The sequence below is a fragment of the Oncorhynchus masou genome, chromosome 26 (genome assembly GCF_036934945.1).
Source record: "Oncorhynchus masou masou isolate Uvic2021 chromosome 26, UVic_Omas_1.1, whole genome shotgun sequence".
Lineage (NCBI taxonomy): Eukaryota > Metazoa > Chordata > Actinopteri > Salmoniformes > Salmonidae > Oncorhynchus > Oncorhynchus masou.
In genome coordinates, this window is record NC_088237.1 from 21,445,008 (window position 1) to 21,468,320 (window position 23,313).

Genomic DNA, 23,313 nt, shown 5'->3' on the forward strand with positions numbered 1-23,313 from the left:
TACATGACACAAGGACGAATAGATGAGGGTGACTACATGACACAAGGACGAATAGATGAGGGTGACTACATGACACACGGACGAATAGATGAGGGTGACTACATGACACACGGACGAATAGATGAGGGTGACTACATGACACACGGACGAATAGATGAGGGTGACTACATGACACACGGACGAATAGATGAGGGTGACTACATGACACAAGGATGAATAGATGAGGGTGACTACATGACACAAGGATGAATAGAGGGTGACTACATGACACAAGGATGAATAGAGGGTGACTACATGACACAAGGATGAATAGAGGGTGACTACATGACATAAGGATGAATAGAGGGTGACTACATGACATAAGGATGAATAGAGGGTGACTACATGACACAAGGACGAATAGATGAGGGTGACTATATGACACACGGACGAATAGATGAGGGTGACTACATGACACAAGGACGAATAGATGAGGGTGACTACATGACATAAGGATGAAGAGATGAGGGTGACTACATGACATAAGGATGAATAGATGAGGGTGACCAGAGGAAATGCTCAATCTCACCTGCAGTAAGTTGACTCCCTTCCCCTTTTCACCAACTGCAACTCAGGAGAGCACTGAAGACGCCAGGTTCACTGAATGGTTTGTAAAGGGTTTTATTAGCAAAATAAGGGAATGAGTGTATAAAGGCTCCCCGTCTGTTGGAGAACACACAAACAGTGGCTTGTTACAGACCATAACCATGTGTTTGTTCCCCATCCATTTTTACTTTGCTTTACAATTGTGATTCTGCAGTGATCGCAGGGACCAAGTCCCCGAAATCTCCTTAGAGAAATCTTAAAATATACAGTAAAATATTCTCCGGTTTAGCTGTTCTTTAATTCCACAGCATAACGTAAGCTCCCTGACCTAGCTCGGGTTCATATTGGATACACATTTGATATGGTGTACTGTTAAAAACCACATCCCTTTGTCAGTATGGGACAGCCTGTGGGCGGAGCTGCGTTGGTCACCATCGAGACGCACACAAACACACCTTTGGACCACGGGGAATTCCGCCACTAAATTGGTTGGGAATGTGCACAAAAGATTGTGAATATCCCTAAGGAAACGTTCAACCTTTTATGTTGGAACAATTTTAGCAGGCAAAAAACTAGCAATTTGGTCAGTGACCGCAGAGAAAAGGACATGCAAAGGCACAGTACCAACAAACTGAGCTCAAATCAAATCCTTTTCCCCTAACAATTGGGGAGGGAGAAAAGGAATATTTCCACCAAAAGGCAAGCTTCCTTTTCCAGAGGGCATAAAAAAGGAACAAACTAAATAAAACAAGCTTCCTTTTCCAGAGGGCATAAAAAAGGAACAAACTAAATAAAACAAGCTTCCTTTTCCAGAGGGCATAAAAAAGGAACAAACTAAATAAAACAAGCTTCTTCCAAAAAAGAAGTGTGAAAATGATTTTACAATGACAAACAAACACAAATGTTTAAACACAAATTCAAAATGTTCCAAGATAAAAACATAAATAAATCCATTTAAAGTACAGTACAGCAATGGTCCATAATTGATTCTCCCCACTCAGATTCTCCTGATCTTCTCCCCGAAAATGCACATTATGCTGGCTTTTCACCGCCTAGAGAGAGAAATAGAGGAAGACACACCATTAGATCTTATTGTATGCCTGGCAGTTCCATTCAGATATCCTGAAAATATTGCTTGACCATGCCATGATCATCCCCCAAACATATTAATGAAGCAGAGCATTTAACTAGACTCCCGCATAGACTCCAGAAAGCCTTGATTTCAGGTGATTACATTTAACAAGCAGTTGATAATGAAAGGGTTAAACTGCATCTCAAAGCAGCCTGGAAGCGGCGCAATTCAAAAACGTCAATTAATTCTAAAACGTTTGAAGTTGGATGCCAGTCTTGAGAAGGTAGAGATACACACGACAACAAGAGCTCCTGAAGATAACTCTCACCATCTGGGAAAGCTAGCATACTAGTTTAGCACACTGGCAATGTGGGCAACACGATGCAGCCTGCCTGAAACAGCCCCTGGCTATGACTGCAGCATGCTATTGTAACAGATCTCAGTGTGCTGCTAACAGTTTGGCTTCCTCCACTCTCCCTGTCCCCATACTGAGCTTGAACCAGTGATCCTCTGCTTCGCAACACACGTGACCTCCCACATTGACAACGTACCAACCATTTGAGTGATCGAACTGGTGGTTGCGACATTTGAAGCTCGCTGTGGAGTGAGCTTACGGTATGCTTGTAAGTCCTCAACACTGGCACTGTGAGCACTCATGGCAGCCACCAGTCAGACATGTGCCCACAACCATGTAGCGCCAACATCGATCCCCCAGCACTCTACACATACAGACACAAGTTCACAAGTCCGCATTGCGTGGGCAGGGCTATGTTGCACAAGGAGAAGCGATGAGAAGGGAGAGAGAGGGAAAGACTGATGGAGAAAGGGAACAAAAAAAGGTGGGCTCACCAGAAAACTTCCATCGATTAAATCCAGGTCTTAGAAGAGTCCACAGTCCTTCAGGTTGTTCTTGATGATGACGTCAGTGACGGCGTCGAAGACAAACTGCACGTTCTTGGTGTCGGTGGCGCAGGTGAAGTGAGTGTAGATCTCCTTGGTGTCCTTCCTCTTGTTCAGGTCCTCAAACTGACACTGGATGTAGGCCGCAGCTTCCTCGTATGTGTTGGAGCCTGGCCGCAAGACGAGAAAACCCCCACATTTGTAATGGTGTTCCTCATAAGGGATGAATCCCAACCTCTGCTTCAGTCATTCTCACTATGTCATGAATTGATGTTAATAGGAGACTAAGTGAGAATTGAAGAGCAAGTTAGAATATATCCCATAGTTAAGACAGTTGAAGTCAGAAGTTTACATGCACATAGGTTGGAGTCATTAAAACTCGTTTTTCAACCACTCCACACATTTATTGTTCACAAACTATAGTTTTGGCAAGTCGGTTAGGACATCTACTTTGTGCATGACACAAGTCATCTTTCTAACAATTGCTTACAGGCAGATTATTTCACTGTATGAGAATTCCAGTGAGTCAGACGTGTACATACTGTGCCTTTACACAGCTTGGAAAATTTCAGAAAATTATGTCATGGCTTTAGAAGTTTCTGATAGGCTAATTGACATAATTTGAGTCAGTTGGAGGTGTACCTGTGGATGTATTTCAAGGCCTACCTTCAAACTCAGTGCCTCTTTGCTTGACATCAAGGGATAATCAAAAGAAATCAGCCAAGACCTCAGAAAGAAATTGTAGACCTCCACAAGTCTGGTTCATCCTTGGGAGCAAATTCCAAACGCCTGACGGTAACACGTTCATCTGTACGAACAATAGTACGCAAGTATAAACACCATGAGTCCACGCAGCCGTCATACCGCTCAGGAAGGAGTTCTGTCTCCTAGAGATGAACGCACTTTGGTGCGAAAAGTACAAAACAATCCACAGAACAACAGCAAAAGGACCTTGTGAAGATGCTGGAGGAAACAGGTACAAAAATATCTACATCCACAGTAAAACGAGTCCTATATCGACATAACCTGAAAGGCCGATCAGCAAGGAAGAAGCCACTGCTCCAAAACCGCCATAAAAAAGCCAGACTATGGTTTGCAACTGCACATGGGGACAAAGATCATACTTTTTGGAGAAAAATATATATATAAAACTTTGGCCATAATTATGTTGGAGGAAAACGGGAGGCTTGCAAGCTGAAGAACACCATCCCAACCATGAAGCATGGCTGTGGTAGCATCATGTTGTGGGGGTGCTTTGCTGCAGGAGGGACTGGTGCGATTCACAAAATAGATGGCATCATATGAGGCAGGAAAATTATGTGGATATATTGAAGCAACATCTCAAGACATCAGTCATGAAGCTAAAGCTTGGTCGCATTTGTGTCTTCCAAATGGACAATGACCCCAAGCATACTTCCAAAGTTGTGGTGAAATGGCTTAAGGACAACAAAGTCAAGGTATTCGAGTGGCCATCACAAAGCCCTGTCCTCAATCCAATAGAAAATTTGTGGGCAGAACTGAAAAAGCATGTGTGAGCAAGGAGGCCTGCAAACCTGACTCAGTTGCACCAGCTCTGTCAGGAGGAATGAGCCAAAATTCAAGGCTACCGAAATGTTTGACCCAAGTTAAACAATTTAAAGGCAATGCTACCAAATACTAATTGAGTGTATGTAAACTTCTGACCCACTGGGAATGTGATGAAAGAAATAAAAGCTAAAATAAAATCACTCTACACTTTTATTCTGACATTTCACATTCTTAAAATAAAGTGGTGATCCTAACTGACCTAAGACAGGGATTTTTTTACGAGGAGTAAATATCAGGAATTTGGCTAAGGTGTATGTAAACTTCCGACTTCAACTGTTCACAACAAGCATATGTCATCCATACAAAATAAAATAAGAAACCAACCATGAAACAAAAGATCAACATTTCTTATACTCCCCAGTATAGACAACACAATTACACAGGAAGTGACCACATGGGAACTGTGTTGAAATGGGATATCCTCCCTGTGGTGTTACGGAGGAACAGGTGATAGAGAAACACTATGTCCTGCCTACTGGCTTTCCGCTATTTGTGTTGTTCTCGTTGGTCTCTTTAAAAAGGTAGAAGTGACTAATGTCTGTTGAACGTCTCTTGTCACAACACTGATGCGGTGGAACATACCATCTGCATATGTTCAGTAACTATATTACCGGCGCTATACGTTTATTTCAGATCCTCTTTCCACTCATGGAGACATTCAGTTCTATTTGTTCAGTTGTGCAAATGACAAAGAAATCATAGAAAATGTACAGACAACTCCAGTGACACATTCATCACCAATCATTCAATAGACAGTCTACCATGGTTGGTTGGCTGTGTTACTGTACCTGCGTATTCTGGGTAACAGATAGTTAGAGGACTCTTCTTGATCTTCTCCTCAAACAGGTCTTTCTTGTTAAGGAAGAGGATGATGGAGGTGTCTGTGAACCACTTGTTATTGCAGATGGAGTCAAACAGCTTCATGCTCTCGTGCATCCGGTTCTGGGGAGAGAAAACAGCAACATTGGACAATGGGTTTTGTGGGGCTTCGAGCTACAGGCCTTCATTTTTTTTTAACCTTTATTTAACTAGGCAAGTCAGTTAAGAACAAATTAACTGCCTGTTCAGGGGCAGAACGACAGATTTGTACCTTGTCAGCTCGGGGTTTGAACTTGCAACATTCTGGTTACTAGGTCCAACGCTCTAACCACTAGGCTACCCTGCACTGATGTGGAAGAAGGGGACAGGTGAAAGCAAACACCTGCTAGGACGTCCACCATATTGCTTTATCCTATGTTGAGGCGAGAAAGCCTATTTAGACTATCGAGATATACTCAGAAACATGTTTGGACTCGTAGAGACAGTTTCACAGACCCAGAATGAAGCTTAGTCCAGCACTAAAATGCATGTTCAAAGTAAATATTATATTGAGAACAATTTTTTGTTCAGGACTTGGCTGGTTTCATACAAATACACAATACCAGTCAAGTCCTACTCATTCCAGAGTTTTCCTTACAAAATAATAGTGAAGACATCAAAACTATGAAATAACACATATGGAATCACATAGTAAACAAAACAGTGTTAAACAAATCAAAACATATTTTATATTTGAGATTCTTCAAAGTAGGGACTCTTTGCTTTGATAGATTTGCACATTCTTGGCATTCTCTCAACCAACTTCACGAGGTGTTCACCTGGAATGCATTTCAATTAACAGGTGTGGCTTCTGAAAAGTTAATTTATGGATTTTCTTTCCTTCTTAATGTGTTTGAACCAATCAGTTGTGTTGTGACAAGGTAGGGGTGGTATACAGAAGATAGCCCTATTTGGTAAAAGACCAAATCCATTATATGGCAAGAACAGCTCAAATAAGCAAAGAGAAACGATCATCATTACTTTAAGACATGGAGGTCAGTCAATCCATAAAAGTTCAAGAACTTTGAAAGTTTCTTCAAGTGCAGTCGCAAAAACCATCAAACACTATGATGAAACTGCCACAGGAAAGGAAGGCCCAGAGTTACCTCTGCTGCAGAGGATAAGTTTATTAGAGTTACTAGCCTCAGAAATTGCAGTCCAAATAAATGCTTCAGAGTTCAAGTAACAGACATCTCAACATCAACTTAAGAGGAGCCTGTGAAAGCAGGCCTTCATGGTCACATTGCTGCAAAGAAACCACTACTAAAGGACACCAATAAGACGAGACTTGCTTGGGCCAAGAAACACGAGCAATGGACATTAGACCGGTAGAAATCTGTCCTTTGAGCCAACAAGTGCTCAGCATATGTGGGAACTCCTTAAAGACTGTTGGAAAAACATTCCAAGTGAAGCTGGTTAAGATAATGCCAAGAGTGTACAAAGCTGTCATCAAGGCAAAGGTTTGGCCACATTGAAGTACCTAAAATATATTTAGATTTGTTTAACTCTTTTTTGGTTACTACATGATTCCATAGTTTTGATGTCTTCACTGGTATTCTACAATGTAGAAAATAGTAAACATAAAGAAACCCTTGAATGAGTACCGTAATTTCCGGACTATAAGCCGCTACTTTATTCCCACACTTTGAACCTCGCGGTTTATACAATGACGCGGCTAATTTATGGATTTTTCCCGCTTTGACAAGATTCATGCCGCCAAAAAACTGAGCACCGTCACATAATGTGACGTAAATCGAGCGCGCTCTAACTTCCCATCATTCTGATTACGGTAGTCATTTTGTCACCCTCATCATGGCAAAGACACGGAGAAATGCATATGATGCAGCTTTCAAGTTGAAGGTGATAAATCTGGCTGTTGGAAAAGGAAATAGAGCTGCTGCACGGGAGCTTGGTCTTAATGAGTCAATGATAAGACGTTGGAAACAGCAGCGTGAGGAACTGACTCAGTGCAAAAAGACAACAAAAGCTTTCAGAGGGAAGAAAAGCAGATGGTCCAAAGTATTTGCAGCCACTCGACATCAGTGTAAATCGTGCATTTAAGGTGGCGCTCCTTGTTCAGTGGGAGGCTTGGATGACAAGTGGGGAGAAATCCTTCACTAAAACGGGCCGCAGGCGAAGAGCATCTTATGGTCAAGTCTGCCAGTGGGTCCTGAAGGCGTGGAGCATTGTCAAAAAATCCACTATCATCAACGGGTTTCGAAAGGCTGGACTGCTGCGTGTTGAAGGGGCAGCATGAGCTCAGCGGGGTATTTGCCTCCGGATGAAAGTGACGAGAGCGACAATGAAAACGATCCAACATCGGATGAAGCAATTCTGAGGCTATTCAACTCCGACACCGAAGGAGATGACTTCAGTGGTTTCAGTACACAGGAGGAGGAAGATGGTGACCAATGACTTTCTTGGTAGGCTACTGTTTTAATTTTTGTGACAAGCCGTGTTTCGTTTAAAGGCTGTGTAAAGTTCATTTGTTTCAATGTACCGGTAGTCACCTGCGGCTTATAGACATGTGCGGCTTATTTATGTACAAAATACATATTTTTTAATAATTCAGTGGGTGCGGTTTATATTCAGGTGCGCTTAATAGTCCAGCAATTACAGTAGGTGTTTTCAAACTTTTGACTGGTACTGTACATGTACACTTATTTCATGTCCATTGGTTGGACAGGAACTCACCATCTCCTCATCCTCAGCCAGCACCAGGTCATAGTCGCTGAGCGCCACACAGAAGATGATGGCAGTGACACCCTCGAAGCAGTGGATCCACTTCTTCCTCTCGGACCTCTGACCTCCAACATCAAACATCCTGAGGAGGAAGTGGAGGATAATGCATCAGACAATGTAAACGGAGCATGTTTCCATGCACGTCTTACACAAGACAAACAACTTTATTGGCCATTGGCCACTAGGGAAAACATGGGTTTAAGTGTTATATGGTTAAACAGGCCACCAGATGGAAATGACAGAGAATACGTGCATTTTAATTTTTTGGAGGCTTTTCTGTGTTGTGGAGAGATGGTACACAGTAGAAATGCTCAACACAGAATAAAATATTTAGAAGGGATGTTATAACTGTTTAATATTTTTTTGTGGGGTATAAATGTATAAACTTTGTTAATGTAATGTTTTTGTGTGTTAAATAACATTAATTTTTATACCCTTAACAATTTGCACTTTGAGCTGTATAACACATTAACGCAACCCAAGGGAACCAGCCCTAATAATGTCACCCGCTTTGTGAGCCAGTTTCCACCCATTGGCACACAGACGGCTGTGGGGCTCTAATGTACTTAGATATGGTTTGCATTGGAATGTCTCCACATAGTTCTCTCTGCTGAGTTGCACTGAGTGGCTTGGCTGAACAAACTGTTGAGGAAGAGCATTTTTAAAGGGATTGATATCCGATTGGACGTGGAGTTGGGGACAGACGTGATAAAACAACTAAATATGCGGTGTTGGGGAAGCTACTCTGAAAATATAGTTTACCAAGCTACCAATTACTTCACACAAAGAAGTAAAGCTACACTAATGCTTCCATTAAGGAAAATATAATTTTCTTAACTAAAAGGTTACTTTTAATATGTAATTTAGCCTATTTAACAGAAAAAAACTGTTTCAAGTGACAATTAGGCTGGTATTATTTTTCTTTTTGCAAAAGAAGTAGTGTGTAATTCCAGTAGTTAGCTCCACCACTACATGGTAAAGAAGTAGTGTGTAGTTCCAGTAGTTAGCTACACCACTACATGGTAAAGAAGTAGTGTGTAATTCCAGTAGTTAGCTCCACCACTACATGGTAAAGAAGTAGTGTGTAGTTCCAGTAGTTAGCTCCACCACTAGATGGTAAAGAAGTAGTGTGTAATTCCAGTAGTTAGCTCCACCACTACATGGTAAAGAAGTAGTGTGTAGTTCCAGTAGTTAGCTACACCACTACATGGTAAAGAAGTGTGTAGTTCCAGTAGTTCGCTACAAAGCTACATGGTAAAGAAGTAGTGTGTAGTTCCAGTAGTTAGCTACACCACTACATGGTAAAGAAGTAGTGTGTAATTCCAGTAGTTAGCTCCACCACTACATGGTAAAGAAGTAGTGTGTAGTTCCAGTAGTTAGCTCCACCACTAGATGGTAAAGAAGTAGTGTGTAATTCCAGTAGTTAGCTCCACCACTACATGGTAAAGAAGTAGTGTGTAGTTCCAGTAGTTAGCTACACCACTACATAGTAAGACAGTTAACTACAGAAAACACAACCTAGATTTGAATTTAGTAGAACTACCACCAGTACAGTACAGTAAAATGCAGTTCAATTACTAGTTGAACTACATGTAGTTCACTAATCCACAACACTGGAAATATGGGTATTGACCAGTGAGCCAACCGTTCCCCTCTCCTCTCTGGCATCAGCCAATGGAATTCTAGAACAGATATGATTCAGTGCTGATGTCGTATGGTCAGCTCTGTCATCCAGTCACAATGAAACCACTGGACTAAGGACATTTCTATGGGTTTGAGAGATTCAATAGGCACAGTAGGGAAGTAGATTGAGTTATCCTGTTTAAAGTAGGGAATATGACTACACTTAAAAAGGGATTTGGAGGAAGTGCTCACTTGAAGTGGAGGTCCTTGAAGGTGAAATGTGTCTCCACAATGCCTGTGGTTTTGACTCTAGTCCTCAGGACATCCTGCTGGGTCGGGATATAGGTGGCTTGGGATATCCTGTCCAAATCGTTTAAGTAACTGGAGAAGGGAGGGGGAGAGAGAAAATGTTTAGATGGGAGTCAATGCATCCAATTCACATACATTAACGGAACAATAGGACAATAAGCTATTCAAATAATAAACAAATCTTGTTTGGCCATGAACCATGTCTGCTTCTATATCTTGAACTGGTTAAAAACAAGTGACATTTTTACAACTCTTCCACACTATCAGTGCCCCCCCAGAATGGTCCCTATAAGCCAATCTTTCCAAAAATAGTCCACATAGGGCTCAGTTCTGGACTTGTCGCACACACCTGCCCCCACCTCAACAGTAAATCTACAGTAGAACCCCCCCACACAAACACTCTACCCTGTATTACTCTTCCAAAAGATCACGTCAGCAGTAATTACACACTACTCAGCACAGGTGTTTTAACCCAAACAAACAGAAGAGATCGGGGTCAGCAGCCTCGCTGTATTGATTTGGAAATAGCCAGCAGCTACTGCACTTGAGGCCAGAGAGCCAATCGATGACGTTTGTTCCGTTCCAAAACAAGGTGGAGGGGTTTCTCATGACACACCGCAGGGGCCGCCCCTCTGGTGACTTCATTGGCTAATGGAAAAGCTGTGGCACAATGCGGACGGAAAAAGAACAACCACTTCAGAAAAAAAACTGAACCGAGGGAGTTGAGCTCAAACGCTGCCCACTGACAAAGGGATTTAGACATGTTTTCTAGCTCTGCTGTCTGTGGTGTTTTGCTACCAGGGTTTGGTAAACACAACAACCCTGGCCAATCTGCTGATAGACAGCTACATGAGATAAATGCTAAGGTTAAGGAATCAGCAGACATGCTGCAACCTGTGTGTTACAGTCCTACTACAGGGGTGACACCCCCACACAAAACAAATATTGACAGTCTCACTCAAGATTGAAACACCAAGCAGTCTGGACTGTAGGCAGTAGAGATATACATGTCTGCCAGAGAGTGGGCGGGCATCTGTAATAAATGGACTGCTCAAGGCCTTTGGTTATTGCAGAGGAATGAGAATTAGGGAGGAAGAGGAACTGCAGGAGCTGTGTGTGTGTGTGTGTGTGTCAGACCAAGCTGAGCAGACTGTGTGAGCAGGACAAGGTGGTGTGTGTGTGTGACCCACTATGCTGCAGAGTCGTTGAGCTGGTACTCTCGTGAGCGGCTGAAGCAGGCCTGTACCCCTCCGTCCTTCCACAGGCGTTTGATGACCCCGGCCAGCTCCGCCGTCATGAAGCCTTCCTCTGCCGACCCCGCCAGCACAAACAGCTGTCTCGCATCATCCTGTGAGAGAGCAGTCCGTCAGCACAACCATCACTATTACCATCAAATCGTCACCATCAGTTCCACTGCGAAAATCATCCCTACCATCATCACCATCAATAGCATTAATAATACTGCCATGGCATCATCAGCGTTGGGCATGTGATTGGGTGTGTTTATAGTTTTAGTCAGAAGGCTTTGATAAATGCAATCCATCATCATCATGTCTAGCCCACTCACGGCTCTGGCGGCGTCTCCAAAGTCGATCTTGAGTCGTCCCATGGCTCTGATGACAGCGATGATGGACTGGATGGTGTTGCTGTAGACCACAGCCCTGTACTGTTTACACTCCTCCTCCGAGTAGCCTGCCTCGTGGATGATCCTGACACACGGGACGGAGGACACAACTACAGTCAGCCACCATGAGGAGCAACACAACTACAGTCAACCACCATGAGGAACACGGAGCAACACAACTACAGTCAACCACCATGAGGAGCAACACAACTACAGTCAACCACCATGAGGAGCAACACAACTACAGTCAGCCACCATGAGGAGCAACACAACTACAGTCAACCACCATGAGGAGCAACACAACTACAGTCAGCCACCATGAGGAGCAACACAACTACAGTCAGCCACCATGAGGAGCAACACAACTACAGTCAGCCACCATGAGGAGCAACACAACTACAGTCAGCCACCATGAGGAGCAACACAACTACAGTCAACCACCATGAGGAACACGGAGCAACACGACACAGTCAGCCACCATGAGGAGCAACACAACTACAGTCAACCACCATGAGGAGCAACACAACTACAGTCAACCACCATGAGGAGCAACACAACTACAGTCAGCCACCATGAGGAGCAACACAACTACAGTCAGCCACCATGAGGAGCAACACAACTACAGTCAGCCACCATGAGGAGCAACACAACTACAGTCAGCCACCATGAGGAGCAACACAACTACAGTCAGCCACCATGAGGAGCAACACAACTACAGTCAGCCACCATGAGGAGCAACACAACTACAGTCAGCCACCATGAGGAGCAACACAACTACAGTCAGCCACCATGAGGAGCAACACAACTACAGTCAGCCACCATGAGGAGCAACACAACTACAGTCAGCCACCATGAGGAGCAACACAACTACAGTCAGCCACCATGAGGAGCAACACAACTACAGTCAACCACCATGAGGAGCAACACAACTACAGTCAACCACCATGAGGAGCAACACAACTACAGTCAGCCACCATGAGGAGCAACACAACTACAGTCAACCACCATGAGGAGCAACACAACTACAGTCAACCACCATGAGGAGCAACACAACTACAGTCAGCCACCATGAGGAGCAACACAACTACAGTCAACCACCATGAGGAGCAACACAACTACAGTCAACCACCATGAGGAGCAACACAACTACAGTCAACCACCATGAGGAGCAACACAACTACAGTCAGCCACCATGAGGAGCAACACAACTACAGTCAACCACCATGAGGAGCAACACAACTACAGTCAACCACCATGAGGAGCAACACAACTACAGTCAACCACCATGAGGAGCAACACAACTACAGTCAACCACCATGAGGAGCAACACAACTACAGTCAACCACCATGAGGAGCAACACAACTACAGTCAGCCACCATGAGGAGCAACACAACTACAGTCAGCCACCATGAGGAGCAACACAACTACAGTCAACCACCATGAGGAGCAACACAACTACAGTCAACCACCATGAGGAGCAACACAACTACAGTCAACCACCATGAGGAGCAACACAACTACAGTCAACCACCAGGACATGAGGAGCAACACAACTACAGTCAACCACCATGAGGAGCAACACAACTACAGTCAGCCACCATGAGGAGCAACACAACTACAGTCAGCCACCATGAGGAGCAACACAACTACAGTCAACCACCATGAGGAGCAACACAACTACAGTCAACCACCATGAGGAGCAACACAACTACAGTCAACCACCATGAGGAGCAACACAACTACAGTCAACCACCATGAGGAGCAACACAACTACAGTCAACCACCATGAGGAGCAAACAGTCAACCACCATGACAGTCAACACAACTACAGTCAACCACCGGAGCAACACAACAGTCAACCACCAGCAACACAACTACAGTCAGCCACCATGAGGAGCAACACAACTACAGTCAACCACCATGAGGAGCAACACAACTACAGTCAGCCACCATGAGGAACACGGAGCAACCACACAACTACAGTCAGCCACCATGAGGAGCAACACAACTACAGTCAGCCACCATGAGGAGCAACACAACTACAGTCAACCACCATGAGGAGCAACACAACTACAGTCAACCACCATGAGGAGCAACACAACTACAGTCAGCCACCATGAGGAGCAACACAACTACAGTCAACCACCATGAGGAGCAACACAACTACAGTCAACCACCATGAGGAGCAACACAACTACAGTCAGCCACCATGAGGAGCAACACAACTACAGTCAACCACCATGAGGAACATGGAGCAACACAACTACAGTCAACCACCATGAGGAGCAACACAACTACAGTCAACCACCATGAGGAACACAACTACAGTCAACCACCATGAAGAACACAACTACAGTCAACCACCATGAGGAGCAACACAACTACAGTCAACCACCATGAGGAACATGGAGCAACACAACTACAGTCAGTGAGTCACCATGAGGAACACGGAGCAACACAACTACAGTCAACCACCACGAGGAACATGGAGCAACACAACTACAGTCAGTCACCATGAGGAACGACACAGTCAATCAGTCAGTCACCATGGGGAACGACACAGTCAGTCAGTCAGTCACCATGGGGAACGACAGTCAGTCAGTCACCATGAGGAACGACAGTCAGTCAGTCACCATGAGGAACGACAGTCAGTCAGTCACCATGAGGAACGACAGTCAGTCAGTCACCATGAGGAACGACAGTCAGTCAGTCACCATGAGGAACGACAGTCAGTCAGTCACCATGAGGAACGACAGTCAGTCAGTCACCATGAGGAACGACAGTCAGTCAGTCACCATGAGGAACGACACAGTCAGTCAGTCACCATGAGGAACGAGTCAGTCAGTCAGTCACCATGAGGAACGAGTCAGTCAGTCAGTCACCATGAGGAACGAGTCAGTCAGTCAGTCACCATGAGGAACGAGTCAGTCAGTCAGTCAGTCAGTCACCTTGAGGAACGACACAGTCAGTCAGTCAGTCAGTCACCATGAGGAACGACACAGTCAGTCAGTCAGTCACCATGAGGAACGACACAGTCAGTCAGTCAGTCACCATGAGGAACGACACAGTCAGTCAGTCACCATGAGGAATGACAGTCAGTCAGTCAGTCACCATGAGGAACGACAGTCAGTCAGTCAGTCACCATGAGGAACGACACAGTCAGTCAGTCAGTCAGTCACCATGAGGAACGACACAGTCAGTCAGTCAGTCAGTCACCATGAGGAACGACACAGTCAGTCAGTCAGTCACCATGAGGAACGACACAGTCAGTCAGTCAGTCAGTCACCATGAGGAACGACACAGTCAGTCAGTCACCATGAGGAACGACACAGTCAGTCAGTCAGTCACCATGAGGAACGACACAGTCAGTCACCATGAGGAATAGCAGACCAATAACCCCAAACCCCATGGCAACCTTTCCATCATAAAATGACAGGAGAAAAAAACCTGAACATTGATAACAACACTATCCAGGTAACAATGTTTACAGCATCTGAATTGAATAGGGCACTAGGACAATAACAATGACTAATTTCTGAGAACTGTCCACACAGAAGGGCAAAAACAATGCTTTGTTTTGATGGTGTGGCAGATATGGCATCTGGAAGAATGGAAGGAACATACTCACTTCATCTGCTTGACTATTGTGCTCTTCCCCGACTCACCAGCACCTGAGAGAGAGAGAACACATTTACCAAACCAGTCAAAGCCTATAATGGAACTAATTGCAATTATGCGATAAGAGCGATGTGTTCCGAATCTGCAGTGGAATTTCAAGCCAACACTGATCATAATGTTGATTGCCTGGTATTTTTTTTATATATTTTTTTTATGGGATTATGAGATTACACTGACGAACATACTAAGAAAGAAAAGTCTAATTGTAAAGAGCTACTCATTACAGGCCATTATCCAACCCCATTTTAATTGGAGCATAGTGGAGAACCCCGAGGTGGTCAAACACACTGATCATTTCCCTTCCTGTGTTTCTGTATTGACATCTCTGACCCACAGCGTTGCTCTGCAGCCGTCCGGTTGATACAGACTAGAGGTCGACAAATTATGATTTTTTTCAACGCCGATTCCGATAATTAGAGGACCAAAAAAAGCCGATACCGATTTAAAAATCGGCCAATTTTTTAAAATGTATTTGTAATAATGACAATTACAACAATACTGAATTAACTTATTTTAACTTAATATAATACATCAAAATCAATGTAGCCTCAAATAAATAATGACACATGTTCAATTTGGTTTAAATAACGCAAAAACAAAGTGTTGGAGAAGAAAGTAAAAGTGCAATATGTGCCATGTAAGAAAGCTAACGTTTAAGTTCCTTGCTCAGAACATGAGAACATATGAAAGCTGGTGGTTCCTTTTAACATGAGACTTCAATATTCCAAGGTAAGAGGTTTTTAGGTTGTAGTTCATATAGTATTTATTGGACTATTTATCTCTATACCATTTGTATTTAATTTACCTTTGACTATTGGATGTTCTTATCGGCACTATAGTATTGCCAGTGTAACAGTATAGCTTCCATCCCTCTCAGCGCCCCTACCTGGGCTCGAACCAGGAACACATTGACAACAGCCACACTCGAAGCAGCGTTACCCATCGTTCCACAAAAGCCGCAGCCCTTGCAGAGCAAGAGGAATAACTACTCCAAGTCTCAGAGCGAGTGACGATTGAAATGCTATGAGCGCACCCCGCTAACTAGCTAGCCATTTCACATTGGTTACACCAGCCATTAGGCTTGAAGTCATAAACAGCGCTGTGCTTGCGAAGAGCTGCTGGCAAAACGCACTAAAGTGCTGTTTGAATGAATGCTTACGAGCCTGCTGCTGCCTGCCATCGCTCAGTCAGACTGCTCTGTCAAATCATAGACTTAATTATAACATAACACACAGAAATACGAGCCTTTGGTCATTAATATGGTCGAATCCGTAAACTATAATTTCGAAAACAAAACGTTTATTCTTTCAGTGAAATACGGAACCGTTCGGTATTTTAATCTAACGGGTGGCATCCCTAAGGTCTAAATATTCCTATACATTGCAAACCTTCAATGTTATGTCATAATTACGTAAAATTCTGGCAAATTAGTTTGCAATGAGCCAGGCAGCCCAAACTGTTGCATATACCCTGACTCTGCGTGCAATGAACGCAAGAGAAGTGACACAATTTCACCTGGTTAATATTGCCTGATAACCTGGATTTTTTTAGCTAAATATGCAGGTTTAAAAATATATACTTCTGTGCATTGATTTTAAGAAAGGCATTGGTGTTTATGGTTAGGTACAGTCATCCAACGATTGTGCTTTTTTTGCAAATGCTCTTTTGTTAAATCATCCCCCAGAGTTACATAGGATTATATGCAACGCAGGACACGCTAGATAAACTAGTAATATCATCAACCATGTGTAGCTATAACTAGTGATTATGATTGATGGATTGTTTTTTATAAGATAAGTTTATTGCTAGCTAGCAACTTACCTTGGCTTCTACTGCATTCGCGTAACAGGCAGTCTCCTTGTGGAGTGCAACGAGAGGCAGGTGGTTATAGCGTTGGACTAGTTAACTGTAAAGTTGCAAGTTTGGATCCCCCGAGCTGACAAGGTGAAAATCTGTCATTCTACCCCTGAACGAGGCAGCTAACCCACCGTTCCTCGGCCGTCATTGAAAATAAGAATGTGTTCTTAACCGATTTGCCTAGTTAAATAAAGGTATACATACAAATAAAAAATGGGCACAATCGGCGCCCAAAAATACCGATTTCCGATTGTTTTGAAAACTTGAAATCGGCCCTAATTAAAATCGGCCATTACGATTAATCGGTCGACCTCTAATACAGACCCTCCCCACCGCTCCCTTTATGAGCACATTTCGACAGCAACGCTAACTACCTACTGCAGCAGGAACCAACGACACATCCCAGGCAGCATCACAAGAATCACTGAATGAACAGCACCATAGCAAAACTCCGTAACATTCAGAGAGTGCAGAGTGATGAGTGAGTGTGTGTGTGTGTGAGTGAGTGCGGTGGGAGTACAGTGAAGGGACAGAGGTGAATACAGTATCCTCAGTATTATTGCAAAGGCCAAATCACAGGCAGTACAGTCCTCATCATCTACATTAACAGCAGTGAAGCATGCAGCCTGCAGAAGTTCCCAGCAACTACTAACACACTATCAACACATCACTTAATAATCGGGTCATTGGGTCTTTGTACATTAAATGAGTTACTTGTCAGCTCTGCTATACCACCAGAAAGACAACGATCCCTAGTTGTAACCAGGGTTTGCCTTAAAGGACCTATGAGCACATATTGTGTTACTTCAAGATGGTACAAGCCTTCTATATTGAAATTACACATTACTGACTGATAGGCTGTATAAAACACTCACGAGGACAAGAGCTGGGGGGGTGGACACTGAGCTAGCAGCCAATGAGTGAGAGGTGGAGAGGTGATTGGCAATACTCCTATGAGAAAGGCAGGGAACACAGAACAAGCGTTGCTTGGACCTGGCTGCTGCTAGGGGCTCCGTGCCTCCGTCACACTGCCATGGCAACCGGGTCCGGTACCAAAGCACTCGCCACACGGTCACCTGAGGAGGGTTGGTGGCGGTTGTGTAGCGATGGCTCATCTCCATAGCCAGGGCATGTATTATTGATAGGAAAATGTCCCTAAAATGTACGCAATGTCCCCATAACGCATAAGTAGAGGATGTGTCATGGAGATTGACTAAGGCAGGCCCCTCCTCCTTGACATAAAACCACTCAGAGAGAGTCAGACCACTGGTAAATATGGGTTGACCCTGTAAACAAACTCATGATGTTTTCACTTGTTTCGTGGGCTTGCTAAGTCCCTTCCCATAGGAGTTGCTCAGCACGGACACAAACACAGTCAGAAAAAAGGGGAACTGTAGCCATGTCAGTCTAAACTTTACTCATTAGTATTACTTTTTAATTCTATAGAAGTTCAGTAGTGGAATAAGAAAGTCCCAACTCATGTTGTGTAATTACAAACGCCATTGCTATGCAACAAAATGCAATTACCAAAGTAGTGTATCACATTTTAATACAATGTTGTTGCTACTAGTGTGATTAAAGTTCTTTACTGTTCATTCAGAACTGTACTAACACCCATTAAATTTGCCAGGAGGAAGCTATTTCTGTAACACCCAACCTTCCCATCTCACAAGAACCAGCTAGTATTGCAATACAGCAAGACAATGAGCACATGCACGCCGCACACACACACACCCACACCCACTACGTCAGGGCTTCTCGTTGTGGCAAGTGAAACTTAGTGGCCTGGAACTTTCCCTAACGCAGAAGAGAACCTGAAACCAACATGTAGAAGTGAATTCCTGTGGACAAGCCTTTCTCCAGAGCCTTAGAGCATGCTGATACAGAGTGTGTGTGAGAATGTGTGTGTTTTAACAGTGTGCAAGCCAGGCAAGTACCTCCTACTGTTCAGCCTAATGGAATGGCTTTCACCGGAGGACAAATTGTTTTAATTACATGTCACTGCTGTGGTCCAGGCCCCAGAGAGGAGAGGACTAACATGTCTCATTGCTCAGGAGCCAAAAACTAAGAACCCCAGAGGGACTACGAGACAGCAGACACACGTGCACTGTAACACACATAAAAACAAATGTGCGTGCACACAGACACACAGCATTGGCAGCAGGTAAAGTCACCTCCCTCCCTCTGCTAAGGGCCTCGGTGCCAAGGCAGCGACACAACACAGCATTTAACTCCCTACCACACTGGCTGGCTGCCTCTCAATCTAGAATAAACATACCCTCTTTACAGGCAGTTGTGTGTTCACTGAACCCTCCCTCTAGATATGTTTTACTGTCTGACCGACACACTTGATTTCTCAATATGGAACACAAAACCCTGCATAGGGTCAAGAAAATGTATGCTAGCAAGTCATAGGAATAATTATTGGATGATATCGCCAAGGTACTGTTCCCTTATGACATTTCTTTAAGTCAGTCCAGACTGGAACATTTGTTTGCCTAACTGACCTTGCCCTATCCTTCAACTCTAGTGATGTCATAGGGGTGTGGCCCCACCCCAGTAACTTTAAAGTCTGATTTGAGCCACATGGGCCATTAGAGAAAGCAGAGACAGACAAGTAGATCATGGGCTGGGATAGACAGAGTCATTTTACCCACTCACAATTTGATTCACCCATCAAAGAGCCAGACCAAAACCACAGTGAGGCAGCTGCTTTCTGGCGGTTGGGAAACGACTGTATTTTAAGAAACATTGTTGAGGCCGGCAAACAAAATGGACGTTTATAGAACAGTACTTCTAAAGCCCACCAACCATCCATCTCTCCTAGAAATTGCCCCAAGGTGGTTTTCCACAGAGTGAAAAGAGGACATGAGTGGAATGCATGTCAACAATGAAGGAACGTTTTTCAAAGTGCTGTGGTGGGATTGGCTACAATCAGGTCTTCATTCCAAATGACAGCTCTGTTGTATTTTAATGTTAAATGATGATTTAGTTGGAGCTTTTATATAACACTAGGGTGGGGATAATAGCTTTTGGAGTTCCTCCCACTCTCTCTCTCTCCTTCGCTCTCTCTGCCTGTCACAGAGTTGAGGGCTTTCAATTGAGCCGAGGGGTTATCTGTCTGGGTCACTAGAAGAAACCAGGGCCTGTCCTGCCTGGGTTTCAGTTAGGCTGGCCAGGGCATACAGTCCTCTGGCCAGGCTGTCCTGGTAAACAGAGAGCGAGGGACACGGCTGAGAGGGAGCGAGGGACACGGCTGAGAGGGAGCGAGGGACACGGCTGAGAGGGAGCGAGGGACACGGCTGAGAGACAGGGGACAGAGCTGAGAGGGAGCTGAGGGACAGGGGACAGGGCTGAGAGGGAGCGAGGACACGGCTGAGAGGGAGCGAGGACACGGCTGAGAGGGAGCGAGGGACACGGCTGAGAGGGAGCGAGGGACACGGCTGAGAGGGAGCGAGGACACGGCTGAGAGGGAGCGAGGGACACGGCTGAGAGGGAGCGAGGGACACGGCTGAGAGGGAGCGAGGGACACGGGCTGAGAGGGAGCGAGGGACACGGCTGAGAGGGAGCGAGGGACACGGCTGAGGGAGCGAGGACACGGCTGAGAGGGAGCGACACGGCTGAGAGGGAGCGAGGACACGGCTGAGAGGAGCGAGGACACGGCTGAGGGACGGCTGAGAGGGAGCGAGGGACACGGCTGAGAGGGAGCGAGGGACACGGCTGAGAGGGAGCGAGGGACACGGCTGAGAGGGAGCGAGGGACACGGCTGAGAGGGAGCGAGGGACACGGCTGAGGGAGCGAGGGAGAGGGACGGCGAGGGACACGGCTGAGAGGGAGCGAGGGACACGGCTGAGAGGGAGCGAGGACGGCTGAGAGGGAGCGAGGGACACGGCTGAGAGGGAGCGAGGGACACGGCTGAGAGGGAGCGAGGGACACGGCTGAGAGGGAGCGAGGGACACGGCTGAGAGGGAGCGAGGGACACGGCTGAGAGGGAGCGAGGGACACGGCTGAGAGGGAGCGAGGGACACGGCTGAGAGGGAGCGAGGGACACGGCTGAGAGACAGGGGACAGAGCTGAACGGGCTTACGGTTGGGCCTGGCTCACTTTCCAGGAACCACATTAGCGGCACCATGAATGAATGACATGGTAAAATAGCAGATACAGTGATAACCTAGGAATTGTTTGTTTGTTTATTTGAGAGTTATTGCTACACATTTGTAACAGGTAATTAACCACCATGTGTTGAACTATTTGAAGTACAAGAAAGACAGTTTCCTATCAAACATCCAGGAAATACAAGTGGAAGCATTAGTACTGTAAAATAAAGGCCTATCCGTAATGCTTTACATAAAATGTTACATAGAACACCTACAGAATCCTCTCGACACCAACGTGGTTGGGTTTAGTCAGCCTAATATAGACAAGATGTTGCTTGTACAGACTTGACAGCATACACCCAAACATTCATAGCACACCTCATACAAATTATTGTTCCTCTGACAGCAGGATGTTGGTATACTCTGCTGACTGACTGCTGTGTGTGTGTGTGTGTGTGTGTGTGTGTGTGTTATTAGCCGCATGTACAGGATACACATGGTATACACTGGCCAATGAAATGCTTACATGCATCTGGACAACGCAACAATTGTTTTATGCGTGCGTGCGTCCTACCGTAAGCCACCCCCCATGAAGTCCACAGCACAGACATGGACATTGTCAGGCCATCAACACCACACAATGTAAAACATGGACGTTTGATGGTTGGTGTCCTTTAAGTGATTTAGTAGTTAATATTCACCACCATTTCTGGAGGTTCTGCCTGTGCCGATGTATGCACCATCAGCATCACTGATATGGCTGTGACCTCTTGACCAGGATGTAATTAAACAAAGTATGTTTAGTGGGGCGGCTCGGAGGCAGATGAGAGGAATTGAGACTTTTGTGATAGAAGTATAGTAACTGAAGAGACTAATATGTAATCAAACAGCAACCAAACATATTTTTCCTCTCCATGAGTACACCTTCTCAATTCATAATGAGTGTTAGGGTTTAGACCTGATCTTGAACATTCCTTCCTGTTGCTCCTCTATTAGCATATCTCACGGTCATCTGACAAGGCTGCGTGTGTTACCTGGTTACCAACCTGAATGGCTGACACAGGAAGCAGGTCAGGGTGCCAACAAGTTTCAATGTCACGCACACAAGTACAGTGAAATGCCCTTCTTGCAAACTCTAACAAGCTGACCTTGCATTTCAAAATAAATTGACACGTACATATGAACTTGGTTAGATTTTTGACGTGCTGCAAGTCCCACCTCTCCCATCTCCTCATTGGTTAAGGAGCATATAGCCACGTGGGTGATTGAAAGAGGAACTACAGTCCGCACTCCAGTCAGTGGTGGTAATACACCTTAAAGTTTGTTGCCAACTGACAAAGTCCAACGACATATTACTATTAGGAATAAGGTGACAAGGCATCAGGAGATATGATTTAAAAAAAAGTAGCAGCAGCATAAATGATGATTGTATGCGTGTGTGTAGTCCATATAAATGTGTCTGCGTTGGAGTGTTAGTGTGCGTGCAGAGTCCTATGAGTCAACTTATTTAGTCTGTGTATCCATTCTGTTAACCATTTAGCAGTCTTGTGGCTTGGGGATAGAAACTCTTCAGGAGCCTGTTGGTGTCAGACTCGATGCACCGGCACCGCTTGCCGAGAAAGCAGAGAAAACAGTCTATGGCTTGGGTGGCTGGAGTAATGATTTTCCGGGCCTTCGAGTCACACCGCCTGCTAAAGAGATTCTGGATGGCAGGGAGCTCGGCCTTTTTGGTGTACTGGGCTGTCCGCACCACCCTCTGTAGCGCCAAGCAATCGAGGGCGGTGCTATTGCCATACCAAGCAGTGACACAGTCAGTCAAAATGCTCTCAATTAGAGGTCGACTGACTATGATTGTTCAACGCCGATACCGATTATTGGAGGACCAAAAAGCCGATACCGATTAATCGGGCGGTTTTTAAATATTATTTATTTGTAATAATGACAATTACAACAATACTAAATGAACACTTATTTTAACTTAATATAATACATCAATAAAATAAATATAGCCTCAAATAAATAATGAAACGTGTTCAATTTGGTTTAAATAATTGGAGAAGAAAGTAAAAGTGCAATATGTGCCATGTAAGAAAGCTAATGTTTAAATTCCTTGCTCAGAACATGAGAACATATGAAAGCTGGTGGTTCCTTTTAACATGAGTCTTCAATATTCCAAGGTAAGAAGTTTTAGGTTGTAGTTATTATAGGAATTATAGGACTATTTCCCTCTATACCATTTGTATTTTCATTAACCTTTGACTATTGGATATTCTTATAGGCACTTTAGTATTGCCAGTGTAACAGTATAGCTTCCGTCCCTCTCCTCGCTCCTCCCTGGGTTCGAACCAGGAACACAACGACAACAGCCACCCTCGAAACA

The 23,313-nt window shown here is 44.7% G+C and overlaps 1 protein-coding gene across 1 annotated transcript in view; it reads right to left on the minus strand.

The window, feature by feature from the left end:
- Positions 1-644: 644 nt before the first annotated feature.
- LOC135515015 (guanine nucleotide-binding protein G(i) subunit alpha-1) overlaps positions 645-23,313 on the minus strand; it is a 28,262-nt gene continuing 5,593 nt past the window's right edge. The window contains exons 2-9 of the mRNA XM_064938808.1: positions 14,930-14,972; positions 11,244-11,385; positions 10,867-11,024; positions 9,620-9,748; positions 7,697-7,826; positions 4,933-5,086; positions 2,507-2,727; positions 645-1,637 (exon numbers count right to left, since the gene is read on the minus strand). Of these exons, the coding sequence (XP_064794880.1) occupies positions 2,537-2,727; positions 4,933-5,086; positions 7,697-7,826; positions 9,620-9,748; positions 10,867-11,024; positions 11,244-11,385; positions 14,930-14,972 (947 nt within the window). The 3' untranslated portion in view covers positions 645-1,637; positions 2,507-2,536. The remainder of the gene's footprint in view (positions 1,638-2,506; positions 2,728-4,932; positions 5,087-7,696; positions 7,827-9,619; positions 9,749-10,866; positions 11,025-11,243; positions 11,386-14,929; positions 14,973-23,313) is intronic.